The 20205-nt window shown below is 38.7% G+C and overlaps 1 protein-coding gene across 1 annotated transcript in view; it reads left to right on the top strand.

Moving 5' to 3' along the window:
* Positions 1 to 20205, top strand: part of ASXL3 (ASXL transcriptional regulator 3) — a 126866-nt gene that overhangs the window by 14926 nt on the left and 91735 nt on the right. Inside the window, exons 2-3 of the mRNA XM_075416231.1 lie at positions 10768 to 10850; positions 11593 to 11595. Coding sequence (XP_075272346.1) covers positions 10768 to 10850; positions 11593 to 11595 — 86 coding nt within the window. The remainder of the gene's footprint in view (positions 1 to 10767; positions 10851 to 11592; positions 11596 to 20205) is intronic.

The following is a 20205-nucleotide window of genomic DNA, read 5'->3' as shown; positions in this document are numbered from 1 at the left end:
ACTTGAGAGAGTCCAGCGGAGGGCTACGAGGATGGTGAGGGGACTGGAGCATCTCCCCTACGAGGAGAGGTTGAGGGAACTGGGCTTGTTCAGCATGAAGAAGAGAAGGCTGCGAGGGGACCTTATAAATGCTTACAAATATCTGAAGGGTGGGTGTCAGGAGGATGGGGCCAAGCTCTTTTCAGTTGTGCCCAGTGACAGGACAAGGGGCAATGGGCACAAACTGAGGCACAGGAAGTTCCGTCTGAACATGAGGAAGAACTTCTTCCCTCTGGGGGTGACGGAGCCCTGGAACAGGCTGGCCAGGGAGGTTGTGGAGTCTCCTTCTCTGGAGATATTCAAGACCCGCCTGGACAAGGTCCTGTGCAGCTTGCTGTAGATGACTCTGCTTCGGCAGGAGGGTTGGACTAGATGACCCACAGAGGTCCCTTCCAACCCCTACTATTCTGTGATTCTGTCATTCTGTGATTCTGTACGGCTGGGCCATTGCTCACTGTAACCTGGTCACTGCTTGTCCATCTTGACTTGGAAGGGTCAGCCAGTCTTGTAGCTCAGAATAATGCCTTCAAGCAGGGTGAGGAGCTTGGAGCCTCCACAACAATTGCAGATTATCCTGAATGTTTTCAGGTTTTCCCCCCATGGGGGAAGACATGCTCTGTATTTTGCTTTGAGATCCGATTACAGACTGTTGAATTATTTTGTGTCTTTACGAACTACGGTTTTGAAGTCACAGTTCACCTTCTTTGTAGGCTGGAGGTCTTATTGAATTTGTTTATCTGTGCCAAGTGATTGCTTCTGTTGGTTTAAATCTCTAAGGGAAATCAGCATCCAGCTGGTAGACAGTTGTACTGATGAGGACCCATTGATTTTTTTTCTCTCCTATCCACTTACTGTCAATAAGAAATGTCCTTAGCTTTCATGATACTTCTTCCCTGCTGTAATATTGCCCTGTTACCTGGCTGGTATCTCTGTCAGGGCTTGTCTCAGTTGCTGATCACATTATATGTGGATGTGATTAACAGCCTGATAAAAATGTTTAAGTCAATATTTGAGAAGCCTGGATAAAGATAACACTTTGTAGTGAGAGCTTTGTAATAATGTGTTCTATTTGATGTAAACCAATAGTAAAGAATCGCTGTTTTTGACGGAAAAAAATTGTATATCGAGGATTAAAGTTTACATAGCTTGGCATGATTTAGCAGTATCCAGAAAAGGAGAATTTAAGAAAATACAGACAATTCATGTTCCATTTTGGGAGAAAAATAATTCTTCCCTCTTTAACAGAACTTTCGCTTATCACTTTTTTTTTCACCACAGTATTATCTGAAGTATTTTCTTTCATAAGAAGGAGTGGGGAGCATGTAAACAAAATATTATTCTGTATGCATTTCTCTGAAGTGATAGGCTTTTGAAAGATTATTAATTTAAATTTAGGATGGTCAGATTATTTTACAAGGTCCCTGGGAAGAACTGAGCATGTAACTTTTCTCAAGACCTGAGGAAAGCTGCTCCTTCTATCCCAAGGTTTGTTTATGTTTTTATATACTAATATAAACACAGATACAGAGCCATTATATGATCTTTTAAATCTGCCTGTATTGTGACAAATGTTTCTTAGTAATCGTTGTTAAATAGTGTATTTTTCAAACTATTAAACAGGTGCTACCAAATATCACTATAATCGCCAGTATGGACTTCAGTTCTGCAGTAAATGGTGTATTTAACAGGACAAGTGTGGGTGGACTTAGGTGGTGAGATGAGGGAAAGGGCTGTGTGGAAAGACTGAGAAGAAGGACTGAACAAATAAATGACACAAAATGGATATGAGTTAGTGAACTGCAAAATATTCTCCTATTTTTGAAAATCTTAGATGACTAATTGTCAGCTGTGCCATCTGTAAGTAATGTGGGCTTCCAAACTTGTGGCAACTAAAACTGCCTAGCATCCCACTCCAGCCCTGTATTTTGGTTTGTGTACAAGTCAGTACTGAAGACTAATCTCTTATGACGTTAATCGTCTCATGAGGAGAGACAGAATAAATCACAGTAGCCCTTCCTCTCTTCACTCATGAAGATAAATGCCATAACACGATGGCTGATCTTTGTTATGACAGTAACCATTATATATTTAACAGAGAGAGCAAAATCCCGCTGACAGCTAACAAAAGAATTCTCTCTTTACACATTCAATGAGAAGGCTGTATTTCTTTAGTTCAAAAACATGACTTATCATATCTGCTGTCGGAGCAATTTAAACAGTAGATCTGGATTGTGCCAGTGAACTATTCTGTACACAATGATGTCATGATTCAGACTAATGAAAACTAATGTGAAATAATTGTGCAAGTTTTGGAGGGAAAATACTGCATGACACCCAAGGACTCCTAAGACTCTGCTCTTGTATTGTTCATTCGAACAAGAAATAACAACTCTCCTATTTAAAACAAACAAACAAACAGCGTTCCCCCCCGCCCCCCCCAAAAAACCCAGCACAAAACCCTAAACTAAACAACCAAACCAAAAACAAACCCAAAGCTTTCATTATTTTTCATTTTGTGGAGGTTTCAGTTTTCCATTTTGCCTCCAGTACTTTTAACAGGTGGGCTCAAGGAACTGAAAGTGACTGTTGTGTCAATGATTGCAAGGGACTTTTAATTTTTCCAGCTTTATCACTTGCTGTACACCTCTCTGGAATTTCTTTCCAGCTTTTCCATGCATTAGACACATTCTAGTCTTTCTTTCTGGGATAAAATTACTAACAAAGATTCTTAGTAATTTTGTACATCTTTGAATGCTTATTAATTCAAATGGAGTGATGCTGTGTATCATCCTGTGAATGAGGAACAGAGCAAACAACTGAGCTGTGAAGTTTAGGGACTTCCCTTGCAAGGTTAAGAGGATCAATGTGACTTATACTGGCTTTTCACCTAAGCATAAAACTGTGTGGTAAACTTCATGAGGTAGTTTCATGCCATCTATCTCACAGAATTAAAATGGAAGTATAATTTTAAATTTTTTAGAGTTTTATTTTTATGTTTGCTGTCATTGACTATATTTTAGTAGCATAGGTAGAAGTGCTTTGTGGTTGGTTAAATATATTCATGGTGCATCAATGGAGTCAATGTCAGTTGCAGCATGAAACGTGCCCTGCCATTTTAGTGGGTGTTTTATCTGGATGAAATACCTAAAATGTCTGAAACTAATAAGTTTGAATATTTAGGTAGAATGCATACTTAAAAATATTTTGTTTGTATTTTGGTATCCTTCTCTCCCGCCCCCCCCCCCCCCCCCCCCCCTCCGTTTTCTTTGTTCTTTGTTTTTGTTGTTTTCTTTTTTGCCTTCTGGAAATCTTAGGTCTGTATCTTTAGGACACTGTCTAACAAGATAAGCTCGGGTAGTAAAGCAATGGCAAGAAAACCGGCATAACTGTCACCTCCTGTTAAATTTGGTACATTCAGAGAGTAGCCAGTAGGAATTTTATTTCTCACATTAAAAGTAACCCTTACACATTACATTTGCCTGAGGAAATTAAGCGATGAAGGCTTTTAAAGCGAACACACTCATTGTCTGTTTATTTTTCTGGGACGTTTTACTCTTTTTTTTTTTTTAATTTTACTATGCTGAAACATAAGTTCTACAGCAAACCTTTCAGTGTCTCAGAACAAAAAAGTTATATCAGCTTTCAATAGAGAAAGCAGCGTATATGGAAGTATATTGGGATTTGTTGCTTTTTTATTTTCTTCTTCTTCTTGCCTTAGTAGTGATGAATGTATTCACACTGGTGGTAGTCCTTTCCTCTGTTTATCAAGGCAGCTGACAGGGCACTCATATCCATTCCGCTCCATTAGTTCCAGTCACCTAAGCATGGCCTCTTCATTTTGTAGAGGGGTAGGTGGCAAAGGGGAATTTTTATCACTGCTGGAATTAGAGGCATTTCAGGATTGTGGCCTGTGTTATCACCAGATGAGTGCAGATTTCAGTAATGATTTTGGGTGGCAGAGCTGTGTTTTGCTCATGGGTCCTTCCCTGGAATAATGGCTCGTAGTTGTAAACAGCTTTGACCCATGTTTTCAGCTGGGTGCACTGATACAGAAATGGAAAATTCTACTCTAAACTAAATATGCAGAGAATATGGTCTACAAGCCATGGGAGGTTCACAATAGGATTTGTCCTGCCAGCAGCTAAGAGCTACAGCGTGCTGCTAGCTAGCTATTCAGTCTGGACTACCTAGGCAGCACTTGTGTGTACCTGTGTGGGTTTTGGGGAACCCATGGCAATGAACTGCACCCGTATGGATGTGCTCATGTTTCGGGAGGTAGACAACATAGGGATGTTCTGTGGGAGTGTACTGTGATAAGGACAAGGGAAGAAAGGTATTTCAGTAGGGATGTGGAAAGGTGGGAGATACAGAAGTTAGGGTTATTGCAACACCTCAGAAGGTGAGAGTATCACTTTGAGAGTAGAGGAAGGCTGGGCAGAGTGAGAGGCAATGAGGTATTGTGATAGAAAGTGAGAAGAGGTATGCCTTGCATGGCTAAGCAGAAGTCTGGAGGCTGGACTGCACTCTCAGAATTGAGCAGTCACTCTGAGAATCTGGATGCTCCATCGCTTGAACTGAAGTCATTGCTAGGAATCCTGCTGCTAATAATGGAACCCATACCGGGGTAGCAATTTTGACATCCTGCTCACTGGGGTATGTGTCTTTGATCCTGATCTTGCAGAAATCTGATAGGATTCTATGTGCTCACTGGGTTCATCCTGTTACGGTCACCGAGGTGTTTATGGATCTGTGCTGACAGAGCCTTTAAGTGAAAGTTCCTGGTTGCTGGGACAGGCTAATTGCATTAGTAAAGAGAGAAGTACAAAGGTTTCATTTTGTTTCAGTATGTCAGACCAGATCAATAGGTTATTATAAGTCAGTTGTTTAGGGTTGAAAACTTTACGTTTTCTGGTGTGGTGTATCAGGCCACTAGCAATGGCAAGATGTTGTTGCTGCTAGAGCTTGTGCCTCTTAAAGGAATAACACAATTGCATGTTTAATTTTAACTGAATTGTAATCCAATTTCTTGTGAATTCAGAATGTCAAGTATACAGTTTATCTGGAATTTCAAAGCACTGTTGCTGCCTTTCTATCAGTTTGAAATATGACATTATAAAATAAATTTTAAAAAGCAATAAAAGGTCCAGGCATCTCGGAACAAGTCTCAAACCAGCCAGTCAAAGCAATGGGATGAACAAACAAATCATTCTGTATTTTAGGAGATGATAATGCCTTGCATATCTGGCAGGTTAGCAAAGCTAGGCAGTTTCAGACTGACATGCAAACAAATTCTATAGTACAAGTTCTCATGCGGGAAACACTCTTCCAGTTGTTCCCTGTAGTTCATGCTCGAGAAACTGTAAAGTGCTTTTGACTGAAAGAGGGCAGGGGAAAAATGTTTTATGGATGTACTTTAGACCATTTGGGCTCTACAGGTCAGTTACATTACCTCTAAACCTAAAAATGTGTGGACTAGCAAGCAGGCATAGAACTGATGTTAAAACTTTGATTTAATGTATTTCAGCAGGTTTACGTATTTTTATGTGTTGCTTTCTTGTTGATGTTGCATCTTTATTCCTTTCCTTGCCTGATTTTACTGTTCTTTCTTGTCTGTAGTGATTACAGAGACAAATTCATAGTATGGAGCATACCATGAAAGATATGCCTTATGAAATGCACCTTCTACTCAGATTTTAAAATTTTCGTATTGTAACTACAACTGCTCAAAGACAAAAGTCCTACCAGGAGGATTACTACTCCCTTTCAGCTTCTTTTAATATTTTAGTACTTGGAAACTACTCTTTGCCTTTCTCTTAATCACCATCAGCAAGAGCTCCATGAATATCTATTTGAGAACTTATGTTAAAATAGGTTGTAATGCATCTTCCCTTTTTACTTATTTTCACCCCTCTTTCCTTTTTTATGTGTATCATGTACCCTCTCTCCTCTCGATCTTCTTGCCTTTTTCTCCTTTTCATCCATCTCTCTGCACTTCTTCTCTTCCCCCACTCTGTACCCTACCCTACCCTCCTCTCCTAGCCATTTACCCATCTTTCTTCACACAAAGGGCTTTGAACTTTTACCAGCCTGCTGATAATTCCCCAGTGACTAAAGCCGTTAATCAAAAATGAATACAAAAGATTTGAGTGGGGCACTTCCCACAATAGAAGTCAGTCCTCCTGTTAACCTCACACAAGCAGCTGGAAAAGACAATGCTGGATTTTTTCCAGGACGCTGTTCTTGTACCCTGTTTGGGACTCCATCTTTCAATTCATTAATTTAGTAATGGGTGGCTAGAAAATACCATATATTTTCTGCTTAGGAGAAGTTATTTTTCTGTTCTTCTATTCACCCTGCTGTCTTTGGGCAGTAAAGATTGTCTATTGTGCAATTCCGCCTGATTTTTATTTTAGCTGTTGAATGGGAGCACTGGCAATAACTGTACTGTTCGTCTTGCTCCTCCCAATTTAAATAATGTTCTAAACAGAATTCCTTCAGTTTGTGAGGAGTGCCTCAGCCTGTAGTTTGACCAAGCAGACGTGATAAAATGGTCCTGATTTTTGTCAGCTACCTGACATTCAGATCCCTGCAGACAGCTTCCAGAGATGGAAGAGGATCTGGCTGGTTCCAGCTAACTGCACTGTTGCCACACAGTCAGCATCAAAAAGCCCACTAGACTCATCTGCCTGCTGCTTTTGGACCACAGCACAGTGGCAGACCATGCTTGGTTCGTGTTTAGAAGAATCATTTTCTGTCGGCGTAATAACTGATAGCTGCAGGAGTAGTGGCTGCTTCTCTGGCAGAGCTTCCCGCTTTCTGCAGGAATGTTTATGGGTGGCAAGGAGGCTGTCTGTCTAGTTCGCCCTTCTTCGTGCTGTCCCTCTGCTTGTGTTCCCTCTAGTGGCTGAAATACAAACGACCGAGCAGATCTGATGCAGGTAGTCACAAGCAGCTGTGTATACAAATTGAACTAATCATCCCATCAGTTATACAGAGGTTCTCTTCTGATTCTGTAGGTGAGCTGAGCATTCAGGATTTCTCTCTTATGCAAAGCTGAGAGTCTTGACTTTGCTCTAGTTTTCTTATTAACAGTTCACTGGAAAGTGGTTTTTTCCCTGGTGTGGCAGCTGATTTTTTCGAGCAGTTGTCAGTGCACAGAAGATGATAGATGCCATAGTGAGAAAAGGAATTTGGATTTCTTCTTGTCCTATATAACTGTCATGACTTTTCCAATGAAACTGGGATTGTATGTGTTTGTGGCATCTGTGTAATTATTTAATATCTCTGAAGCAGTGGATTGACATGTGTAGGTGATACAAACATAACAATTTGTCAGGCTGCTACCATTTGCTGGGAGGTTTGGTTTCCACTGTGCTTGGTAGGATCTGAGTCGTCTTTGAGCCGTTAACCAGGGTTTGCATGAACACCAGGAATGTGTTCAGTGCAGTGACTAATTCTGTTCTTTTCCAGACTGTCGTGATGGGTATCAAATTATTTGTCCCAGTTATTTAGCGGCTGTCCCTTTTTAAGGCTGTGGTTGAATGACAGGAATAAATAGAGCATATTTGATCCTCTCTGATAGAGGTTGCAGTCAGTGCAAACCATTCTTCTGCCATTGTCCTTCTTAACAAAATACATCAAAACAATCGTACTCTTCATGACAGTACTTTGGCGTGTTTTGATTTCAGCATTATTAGTCATTGCCCATATACCATACGAGTGTTGGTGGATGGGGTGGGAGGAAGGCGAAAGATACTTAAAACAGTTAAAAGCTTCCTCCCCTGATGTGCGTTACTTTTTCTGACCAAGAGGTTTGTGACTTAACTGTGTTACTGCATTTCAGTATTTTATTTGCTTTAAGACACAGTTAGTAATTCAGTTTGAATTTCTAACATCATTTTTTAGAGTCTTGTAAATGCAAGATTTAGCAGCGTTAATGGTGAGATACAGAAGCAGGAGACACTAGTGTAGTCATCAGTTCAGTGTATTTATTAGCTCACAGACTCTTCTTTAAGAGTCTGATACTGTTTTCCATAACTGGGGGAAGAAAATGAGATTATCATTAAAATATTTTTACAATTAATTATTTTCTTACTGTGATAAATAGTTAGGTTAAAACTGGGGGGGTGGGGGAGAAGACAGCATGGTGGGAGGGGCAGAACCCCCCCCCCCCATCCTTGCTGAGGTTCTCTGCTAAGTTAATCTTTGTTCTGATAAAGAAAATGTAATCAGGTACACGATAACAGGTATTTCAGCTGAACTAGTGTTTGAATTGGAGAATTAATGCTTTTCAGTTAGGGTATGAACAGTTCTTTAAATAACAGGTTTTAAAGGGTTTAAAGGGTTAGATGAACAGATTTAATTCCTGGGATACATGAGCTGCAGCCCACGCTACATGTCCGGCGTAAAGCAAGTCCACACAATGGGCAATTGTTTGCCTCACCACTTTAGCCTGTATAACATGCTCTGCATTTCAGTTTGTCATTATACCCTGAATGTGTTCACTTCATACTGTGGTATTTGAAATCTGCCTTGTGGGTTTGATTAAACTTTCTGTAGTGGAGCTATGCATCCTGCTTGTTGGTTTCATTGTTGTTTGGTGAAGACGATCTTGCGTATCCGTATGTCTGGCCATTGTTTCCACAGCCAGTCCAGTGCAGCTTCCTCAGCACGGCTCTCCCATCTCCCATTGTCCAGAACAGGGTGACTTCTGATGTTTGCGTAGCTTTGTTGCTTCCTTCTCATTACTGTCAAACTCACATGGTAATACTTGGCACTTTTACTGGCTTTATAGAGTAGGATGTGATGTCGTAGAGAAGGGGACAGGGCTACCCAAATTTTCTCAATTGCAGGGAGGAGCTGCCCAGGTGTGCTGAGGGGCCTGTACTCAGGAAGAGAAACAGGGAATCCTCCACAGTGAGTAACCCCACTTTCAAGTGCACACAGTTTCCTTCATAGCCGTGTCCAGTACAGTGTAGTTTCCTCTTCTGTCCTTTCCAGTTTGCCCTCTGGAATGTTCCCAGTTCAGTTCTCTTATTTTACCTTTATTTTGGTGTATTCTCATTTTGCATTGTCTTTTTTGTCTTCTTTCTGAAGGTTAAAATTTCCGTTTTTGTCTTCTTCGTGCCATTAATCTATTCTCATCCTAGTCTTAATCTTTATACACATTGTCATTTTTACAGTGTGTCATTGTGGTTCTGTCACTAATACATCATATCATTTCTCTTCCCTTCCTGTAGAACGGCCCTTTTCCCAGCCCTGTGCAGTTCCTTCCATCCTTACTCATTGCTGTACTCTTTCCTACCCTCTCTTCTTTCTCTTTTCAAATCGCCTTTCGGTTTTCCTTTCCTGACAGGTCCCTTTTGAATCTTGCCTGTTGATGTATGTGAGATAAGCTCAGTTCAGCTCCCAGACCTTTCTAGTGCAGCCCTCACTTCTGCATTTTCCTTTGTGCAACTGAAAGATAAAGGATACCAAACTCATCTGTAAGAAAGAACCGAAGTCTTTGGTAAACTGTGTTTTGGCTGTGAAAGGGGAGAACAGGCAGTAAATCAGAGCTGTAAAGTGGCAGGAGAGAGCTGAGCTGGTGAAGTTGTAGTGAGTAGGAAGGCTTTGACTTTAGGTGAGCGGCTTGAATTACAGCCCTGGCTGGCACCCTTCACAGTTTGATGACTTGCATGATACGATGTAGTGGTGTCTTTAGTTCCTAATGGGCAGGTATCCACATAGTAGTAGCTATTTTCACAATTGCCATCATTTAGGAACTACTAGAAAGAAGGTCAGATTTGGATGAATTTGGAGACCAAACTGATTTCTTATTTACCCAGGGTAGAAATGCAAGTTCTGGCTGCGACATGTTGGCAAGATGCTCTGGGAAGCTTGATTGCCGTGGCCTGTGCGGCACCTTTTACTGCTGATTGAAAAGTTTCGTTTTCCAGGGCTGTCAGTCTGGCACTTTACGTGAGCAAAAGAGTGGCTGTTTCTTCAACACCTTAAAACTGATGGGGACAAAAAGGAAGTGGAAAACCAGAAAAATGTCTACGAGATGGTTGGATCAGGAAAGAGGAGGGAGTTACCTTGGGCTCAATTTGAAAAGACAAAGGAGTAGAAAACTGAGCTGAACTGGAAAAATATACTGTGCTCTGTCATGTAGCATCTTGTGTGCTGTTACTGCTCTAATTAATTTTTTATTGTTTTTAGAAACAAAAAACATTTTAAAACTGAAACCTATCTGTGTCAATTCTCACAGTAGCTCCTGCTCCACAAATGGAAGGTTTTAGCTGATTTTGTTCCTGAGGTCATGACGAAACCTAAGTGTTAGAATATTCAAATGACCTCAGATAGTTCTAAAGTAATAAAAATCAAAAAAGACTAGCTGTCTCTTTCGTTTTGTTTTGTTTTTTTTTTTCCCCTCCTGCCTGAAAGGAACTCCTCTGTTGCTGTGTCATAAAATTAGTTGCATATTTCAACTCTTTTATTTGGAACCTGGTAAGAATTTTTCCCAGGCAGATGTAGCAGATGATGTGCAAAAGCAGCAAGTAAATCTTATTCTTGCTGCAGTTTCCTGGATCGTATCTGGCCTTGCACCAGACAGAGGACTCCAGTCTCAACACTGCTGTTCCCCCCGCCTTTCACAAATGACTGCATAAAAACTGCATGATCGCATAACCTTTCAGATTCACAGAACAGCTGTGTCTTGTCACTTACACATTTATTATCTCTTTTCAGGCATTGGAAAAGTACCCCAATTCACCAATGACTGCAAAACAAATACTGGAAGTCATTCAGAAAGAAGGGTTAAAAGAAACAAGGTCAGTGTTTATATGTTCTGCGTTTTTGCTATCTGTTTTAAAACTGTCTAGGAGTGGTGTATAATCTTTACAAAACATAAAGTGCTGGTTAATGGCTGAATTGATTTCCAGTACCAAAGCGGGAAATATAGCTGATGGTTTTTGTTTGTTTGTTAGTTCAAGGCTTTTAAAATGATAAGTAGCTGTCTTAACTTTGTACCTTCCAACAGGAGTCTATGGGCCAGATCCAGTCCAATGGCCTTTCTTTAGAAAGACAGTGTGATCTGGTCAGACAACTCAGTGCTACATCTCATTTTTGCTTAAGGGCTGAAGCTTGACAACTGGGTTGCTTCTGCCACCATGTGCATGGAGAAGGTGTGAGATGGAGCTAGATGCACTCCTTCTCTCGCTTGGGTTTGTGGTGTGGCACTTTAAATCACTGTTATGACATACTGATGTTGCCTGTGGTGACAGGGATTGTACCAATGAAGAATTGGTCATGGAAGGAAAGGCGTTTACACTGAGAGCTAGTCTTTGTGGCTGCAGAGGTTGGATACGGAGTTGCTTAATAACAGCGTACTTTGGATGTAGATTTCAACTATAATAACTAAACTCTTAGGGGATAGGTGGGTTATCCAGAGCCTGTGGAAATCAACAGTTGTCTTCCATTGACTCCTGGTTCAGATGGGTGGGCAGCTTCTTGTTCCTTAAAGGTGACTACTTGATAGGTCTTCCAGTGACCTGCAGATAGAAACTTGGTCAGGAAGTAAAATAAGTTAAGGAAAAAGTGGCTGGTTGATGGGGGTCTCCTACAAGATGCAGCTTCCTCTTCTCCAAAAGTTACAGTAAAATTTTGCTATTCTAATAAATAGTTTTAATACTTGTTGCTGTCTCAAAGCAAAGGGAGACATATGCTTTTAATTATATTATTTTTGTGTGAAACCTAAAATCTAGGACAAGAGAACTTCAAAGCCCGTGTAGAGGAGTAATAACACATTATGTCTGTTACTTCTGAGTTTATTCTGGTGAACCAGAAGCAACCATGGGACATATTTTTACCAAATTCACTGTTGTTCCTAAGAAACAGAACACTCTGCATGATCTTTTACGCTGCATAACCATGCGCTACTTTGTTGTTAGCCTCATAACCATGCTTATAATAGCTGTATTTTGGTAAAATTGCAAAAGAGATGGTGTGCAAGACAAAGTTGACTTTGCCACCTTTTACAGGTATAAAATGCTTTAGTTCCTGTCAAGAAATTACTTGAAGTGTATTTGGCAACGATACCAAGGAAACAAGGGGGTGAAAACTTTTGAAAATGATTGTCCAAACGTGTGTTATGCTGCTAGGATTTGCATACAACAGCAAAAAAAGTGAGAACTTTGAAAATCTGTTTTTATGAAGATACTGTTTCTCACAGCAGTGAATAGATTGCTTTCTTCATCTTAGGTCTTGTGATATGAGATGACTGCATGGGAGAGGCTCATGTGTCTGATAATAGCATTTCTTTGTAATTTTAAAAATTGTTGTTTCCGTGAAGAGTGCATGAATAAAATTTTGTATGCAAGACCTGTGGGGGAGAGTGAAGGCAGTATTTTTATGATTTAAATATAGAAAATGTGGAACCCTTTCTAATTGCTGCAGAATGAACAGGAAGAGAAGGACTCCTTTAAAGAGGTTCAAAGCTAGATCTTCTTTCTTCAGTTACTAAGAAACTGAGAATGGCAGGATAATAGGAAGGAAATTCAGATTAATTCTGATTTTTATTCATGGTATGGTATGTGCAGGTATGCGTGAATGTGTAGTAGATTGCAGGATGCCGTATCTAGATAACTGAGAAGGATAAAATTCAATGTTCTTTACTACTTACTTGAAACATTGTACTATGTTATAGGCTAGGTCATCCAAAACTGATTAGCCTAAAAGTTCTAAATTTTGCAGTTGTAAAAACAAAAATATGTTGATTCTGTATTGATTTTTTTAAAAGTATTTGGATTCTCATTTAACTTCTAATTTAATGTAAAAGTTGTGTTTCTGCTGTATTTTAATGTTGATTAGGCACAAAACTGCAAAGTTATCTGAGTGCCAAACTCCTGATAGGAGCCAGTAAGGTATTTGACTTCATACACATATTTGTTAACTGGGCCTCAGTAATGTTTTGTTTTCACGGTCCTTGAATTTAGACTCTCCAATTTACTTCATCCAGCTCTGCAATTTCTTTCAGTACCTTTCTGCTAGTATGGTATCTTTTCCTGTTTCTGAAGATGATCTTTCCTGGTCTCTATGCTGCAGCCACTGAAGATGAGCAAGGGATGTAAATTTATGATGTCAGTCACCTGGTCATAAGTAGTAGAATGGCAGTAGCGTATTTTATTCTGTATTGATTTGTGCATTCTTCACACTGATCTTGTACCAGCAATATGTTACTTCTTTAATATACTTTATTTATTCTTTTATACCAGATATCATTATCAGTAGAACCTTGGCAATCCTAAATGAAGTTTTTCGAAAATTCTCCTCTCTGCAGTTCCGTTTATAGATGAACGAGATTAATTGGCTTAGTCATTTTTCAAATATATTGCAGCATTAATTAATCTAAAGCTTTTTGCTGTGGTAGTAAATCTGAATGAATAACATACGATTTTCAGCAAGCTCACTGTCATTATGTGTAATCTTTAAAAAGATACTGTCAGACTATTCAGCCTCTTGATGTCTTTACTGCAAACACAGAAAAGAAGTTGCGCTTTTTTTTTTTATTACTCAAATAATTAAATACCATAGGAGGAAAATTCCAACGTTACAAAGCAGATATATGTTAGGAATTAAAATATAAACTTACTGACATGTCCTGTGAGAGGTTATACACCTACCCGGTTTCCTGTATCTTGGGGGATGTACAGCTCAATTTTGTTTTTTAAATATTTTTCCTGTTATGATGGTTGGTTGTAAAATGGTCAGCAGGCAGGTAGTTCTTCTGCTACCTAGAAGGAGTAAAAACTGTTAAGGCAAACTTTTTTGGGGTATAGAAAACACATGGTTTTCTTCTGGGGGTGGGGGGTGGGGGGAGGAGAAGTATTTATTTCACATTCATGCCTGATCACTTCATGAATGCTCAGTGTTTTCAGCAGCTTCTTACCCACTGGTTCGAGTCAAACCTAGTACTGCTTTCCTTACTAACTGCTTTTTACATGTTCTGTTCAAGGATTTTTGTTCCTAACACAGTCCCAGGGACTTGCCAGATGCTTCTCTGTCCCTCTGTCTGTCTTTTCCCAAAAGGTGCCTGCATGGTCATAATGGGGATATTTAAATAGGTCATGTGTTTTAAAAATTTTTGCAGCTTCTTAGAGAAGAAAGCTCTCTCATTCTCCTGGTTTCTTGCTATATTAAACTCTGACTCTAGTATCATCCTTGGTTTTGTCATTAGCTAGAAAATGGCTGTAATAACCAGAAATAACCTATGTATTCCCTTCTGTCTGAGGCTCTGCATCTTCATGAAGGGTAGGACCAATTGAAGACTGCTTAAAATTATCAGGGAGATAAAAATGAGACAGAAGTTGGTACAAATTAGGTGTTTGGATTAAGGAAGAGAAAATTGAGTTTAGACATAGTAGGTCTTTGGATACATAAAAGATAGGAAAAAGCTAAAGGAATAAGTTACCCTGCATGTGTGATATGCACAGGACAAGAAATAAGTCCTTTAAATTTTAGCAAGAAAAAGTTCTGGTAGTACAAAGAGTTGCTTTTTTTTTTTTTCCAAACAAGTGTAATTGATTTCTTTCTTAAACTGTGGAGAAGATATGAGATCTCTAGATCTCTCTCTAAAAACAATTTAGATATGTGTCTGTCAAGAATTACGTAGATTTGGTTGATCCTGCCTTGAACTAGGGGAATGAACTAGCATATCCCCTGATCCATATTTTTCTATGAATCTTTTTAGATCAGTTGGCAGTACTTGGGCCATACATATTGTCTGAGTCTTAGGGGAGAATATCCAGCCAAATTCTGATAAATGTTTGATGCTAATAACGCTAGATTATATCTTGGCTTTCTGTAGTTCACTTTCTCCTTTGCGTGGTGATGCTGGGAAATTGACTTGTCTGGATAAGATTAAAGCCAAAGATTCTCAGTACAAGTTAAAAGCCAATAAACTTTCAAAATGGGCCAAGCAATGTTTAATTTTTTGGAGTGCAACTTCAGCCTACAGCTATGCTAGCTATTACTTTCCTCCTCCATTAGACTCAGGACTGTGAACTCTGGAATGGGATAATTTCATAGTATGTTTGCTATTCAGCTAGAGTAACTGACCTCTATATTGTCAAGTAGTTTTGATTATTCTGTTCAGATAATTCACAGAAGATGTTAAAAAAAAAAATCCCTTTGTCTCATTCTTTGTTTTCATTTTCCAGTAGGAGTCTTAAACTTCTTTCTCTTGATGTTTTTTTGTTGATCTTCATTTCAACTGTGAGAATCATGGCATCAGTCCTAACTCCTCCTCCTTGTTTTCTCTGCATGTTTTGTCTTTTGCTATGCAAGATTAAGCTATCTATTGATTTATTTTTGCCACAGTAGTCTTTCAGATGACTAAGAGATGCTTGCCACTGGCAATAGTGCTGCTTCTTCTGCGCTCCACAGTGTTGATAATGGTATTATAACATATTAAGTCTTCTGAGCCTAGGAAAGCAGCGAATTGTGACCCTAATAAATCTCAAGACACCCTTACTAGATTTACACTCTTTGTGCAGAAATACTGAACTAGTGGGTTAGCTAGAATTAAACCCACTTTGAACTGCTGAGCAGAGTCATCAGTGGAATAAAACACATGATCTGAGCAGGGTCTGTCTTTAGCTCTGAAGTGAGATGGTACTCCTGAAAATAGTACCGTCACTTCTGAATCCTTTTATCTTTTTGACAGTGTCTCTTTAAGCCCTTGCATACTTCATCCTTGGAGATATTGACTTAAAAATAAAACCCATTCAGAATGCTGCTGTTTCTGTAAATAGGTTAAATGAGCTGGCAACTGTCTTCTGTTGTTTATCGTTTTCAAGTTCCTTGTTTTATTGTGTGTGTATGTAGACAGAAATTTTCACTTCCTTTCTCTGTAAAGTAATTCCATGATGTCATTGTGATTCATAATTGTTAACAAAACATAGTTTTTACCTTCAACTTAAGAAAAAAAAAAGTCAAATGCCCTCCAATAACCAAAAGCTCTTAAAAATTTCCCTGAAAGAACCACAGTTTTTGTCTGAAGGCTCTGATTGTTAGCGGAAGAGCACAGACAGTTAAGAGGCTTCTGTGGTTTCTGATGGAATTTATTTGGGAGCCTCTTCAGCTGAAGCAGTGCATTGTTTTGTCTTGAAGGTAGTTATTCCCTGCAATGGACTGAAAGGAAGCCTTGATGGGAAGAGAGAGGGAAAGCTGTTTGCGTTCTTTCGCCTGGCATTATAAGGTTGATTTTTATTGCCTCTACGTATGTGGCTTTTGAATGTAGAGCAGCGCAAGAAACAAACTTTCCGTACAACCTGTCTTTCTGCATAAAATCACTTCAGACGCCTCTTTGAAATGCTGTTCTTCCCAGCGTAACAACAAACCGCCTGATTTGGTAGGCAGTTGTGATAGCAGCAATTCACCAGCTGAGAATCTCAGGCTTGCTCCTTCTTGCCAGGCATTCCCAGCATTGTTATGGCACAGTGCAGTCTAACCTGGTAAAAACTAATGTGTTGCCTACATTATTGCATTGTAACGTTGGAACTGTAATCTGCATTATCACAGCCATGTCACCACTCTCATAATTATTTCAGTTTTTGGTAGTGATGTAGCCATAAAACAACTGTTGCATTAGCTCGAGCCTAAGAGCAGATAATAAACTCTCAGATGTTTTCAGTCAGCTAATTGCAAAGACAACAGAATTTTTATTTATTTGTGATGGTGCTTCTTCCACTGTGTATACCTATAAAAGATATATTTCAATATCAGACATTTAACTACCTTGAATGCATTTTTTTTCCTGAACACCATTATCTTGATTTTTGCTCCATATTTCAGTTTTTAGAAATTATCTGGGATATTTTTGTTGTTGTTGTTGTTTGAATACTGCTCTTCTTCCTTTCACAGGACAATGGAGTCTCTGTCTAGGGACTTCAAAAAACAGTCCAGTGAAGTCAGTCTGCATGTCAGCATTTTTTATAAAATTACCTGTTTGTTTGGGTTTGGGGATTTTTGCATGATGCATGTAGTACAGGTGTTCCAGTTGTTACAGGCAGACTAAAAATCATGCTTATGTCACAAATGCAGATTGCTTTGTTAATGTTATTGGAAATATTTCAGGTGATAAATGGCACAGTGTAAATACTAGGAATCTTTTGAGTATGACACAGAATACTTTGGAGGATACTGTTCTTACTATTAAGAATTTTAATTGAGCATATGCAAAAAGAAAGTGGCAGCAGAAGCAAACTAGTATTTTTCAAAGCTAAATGCAGAGCTAAGAATGTAGCCTGGTCCTCTGCTCCTCCATTCCCAATATCCTGTTCATTAAATCGGTGTTGCTGGTGCAGTATCTCTACTGGTTCCTGTCTACATGCAATCCCTTGTCCCAAGAGTTTCTGCTAGATTAATCTTCCCTCTTTCTCAAACAGGGTCACCAATCCCACAGTCTCAAATTACCCCAATCTTCTGTCATCCTTTTTCCCCTCCCATATATGAGGACTCAAACTCCATTCATTTGACCATTCTGTGTGCCTGACATTTTCTATAGTAATACAATGTGGCCATCCCAGACTTTGGTATTTATTTCACATTCTGGCTCAGGACCAACCATTCTTTCTTCTTTAGTTTGGTTCCAGGACCAATTATGAGGAAATAAAACCACAATTCCATCATTTTATCATGTCTGGAACCCTCAATAGATGAATTACAACAGTTTAGAGAAGTTTATATGGCTTCCCCTTTTGTAATTTGCCTCTGATTTGCCATCATGTTGAAGTCTGTTCCTATATGCTCAGGTGAACTGAGATTTCAGAACAGTTGATTCTCTTTTTTTAAGGAGTATTATGTTACTGTTACTTTTTCAATATACATTTTTGTGTTCAGTTTTCCATTTGGTACAATAGTTCTCTGTGTCAGGGTGCTAAAACGTGTATCGTAACCACCTTTCCTGGAAGTAATAGGAACCAGTGGGGTGGGTTTTTTGTTTTGATGGATGGTTTGGTTTGGTTTTGTGTGTGTGTAGATACATATGTTCTTTGATTTTGTTACCTTTGTCAGCCTGCTTTGCCAGCATCTTTTTAAGAGGAGCAAGGACATATAAGAGCTTTCAAGTAATAGTTGTCCATTGTTGTCCAGAGCCAAAACTTCCATAAGTATCTTTGGGAAACTGAGATTTGACAGAACATGTTCTCTTTCCATCATTGTTCTGAGATGGAAATCTGTCACATATTAACATTAAAGTACATCTGTAATAAACTAGTATTTAAAAAAAAAGTAAAAAACAAGACCTGCAAGAGAGCTTAATATCAGTGTATGCTAGTTAGGTGCAAAAATGCAAGAACTGCTGCTGAGTTGCCAGCAACCTTGTTCAGCTCCTTTGTGCTTAGAAAAGTCAATAATTATCTACTGTATTTCCTTTAGGAAGTATTTGGGCAAATGTGATTCAAAGCGTAAGCTTGTCAGGAGCAGCCTTATATATCAAACTTTCAAACACAGAATGATGTGGAGACTTTAGCTAGAAGGAGTGACATTTTGAATGAACACTGGTAAAATATTCTTAGGAAAAGAGTTTAATCTGTTGAGGACTTAAAACCTGCAGTGAAAATGGAAGTCTGGCTGGGAACTTGAAGACATGCCTGGTTTAATGTATCTATGAGCTTTTGTTGCAACATCTGAGTAACCTAAGAAGCTGATTTTTCTTGCAGGTGTAAAATGAATTATTCTAGGTTTCAACTTGCTATTTGCTGATTGAGATTTATTTCTTGGGGTTGAATTTTTTTGGCATTTCTGTTTTGTTCTCTGTATTTCTCTTTTTCATTCAGAAGTTAGTATTTAAACCTATTATTTGTTACTGCTTTGAATTTCATTTATCCCACAGCTGACTTGTCTTTATTTCTAAGCACTTTTTCTTAAGGGACATGCATAACATCCCACAAGATGGTATAATCTTTTTTTATGCTATTTCTAGTATTCCATAGCAACTGGAGGCGGGGGTGGGGTGGGGGGAAGAGCTTAAACTGAACACTACAACACAGGCAATTCATTACAGATTTTCCGCTTAGTATTCAGTAAATTGTCAAGTCCTTATTTTCACCATTAGCATATTTTTCACAGAGTGGAAGCATAGCCATTTCTGGCAGACTGAATTAAATGTGTTTTACTTGAATGTGAAAGAAGAAAACATTGTCAGGCTTTCTATGAAAGCATAATTTTCTAGTAATAATTTATTTTCTGGAACAGTTTGCTGTGGATGTCTGTATGTTTCTATAAAGATATGGGTATGTGTTTCAGTCTACCTGTAATTAAACTATTTCTTAACTGAAGGGGAAAAAATACAGAAATAATAATTTTCTCTTTTTTTTTTTTTTTGGTCATATTACACGAGCTTAAAAATTTACTAGTTCTCTTATAGTCATGCATTGGCATATTTAATTTCAAATTGTGAAGTATGTTTTTATAGAATCAAGACCAAAAAATGCCTCAGAACTTCACTGTCCAAAGACTGTGAAAAAGATCAGGTGTAACTGTTCAGAAAAATTGTTACATATGTGAATTTCTTTTCTGTCTAAGGCTAGCTGATAGGAATTCCCTTTTATCTGAGTCTCATAGGTAGTTGTCTTAATTACTGTGAAATTAAATTACTTGCATCCTCTTCATTTCAAAACAGAGTTTTAGAAGTGCTTAAACATCTTTTGCTTGCTTGCATACTATCGTGTGAATGAAAAATACGTTTTATGCAAGATCGGATTTTCTTTCAGTGGTATAGAAAGCTCCCATCTTCTGGTTGTAATCCCAATAAACTCTGCATTTGTCAGTGAGGCTGTTTTATGATAGCTGTAAGCTAGAACCAGTAATGGTGTGTACGGCAAATATTTACAGTACCAACAGAGAACTGAGAACCAAAGCCTATGTATACCAAATTAAAGTATAAAAAAAAAGAAGTTAAATACTGTATGGATGAAACTGTGTTTATGTGCTTGAGTGTGCAAATATACCTATAGACACAAATTCACCTATGTACACATACACATGCACTTATGTGCATATAAAGTTGTAAATCACACAATTATACTCAAATACATCATTTGCTCAGTTATTCCAATAGCAGAGACTGTGGGAAAGAGCTCAAAAGATTCTTAAGAACTGTTTTGCTGTTTGCCCTCAGTAGCT

Source organism: Opisthocomus hoazin, chromosome 3 (assembly GCF_030867145.1).
Source record: "Opisthocomus hoazin isolate bOpiHoa1 chromosome 3, bOpiHoa1.hap1, whole genome shotgun sequence".
Classification (NCBI taxonomy): Eukaryota; Metazoa; Chordata; class Aves; order Opisthocomiformes; family Opisthocomidae; genus Opisthocomus; species Opisthocomus hoazin.
The sequence above is the reverse complement of the archived record's forward strand: the minus strand, read 5'-3'. Positions and strand labels throughout refer to the sequence as shown.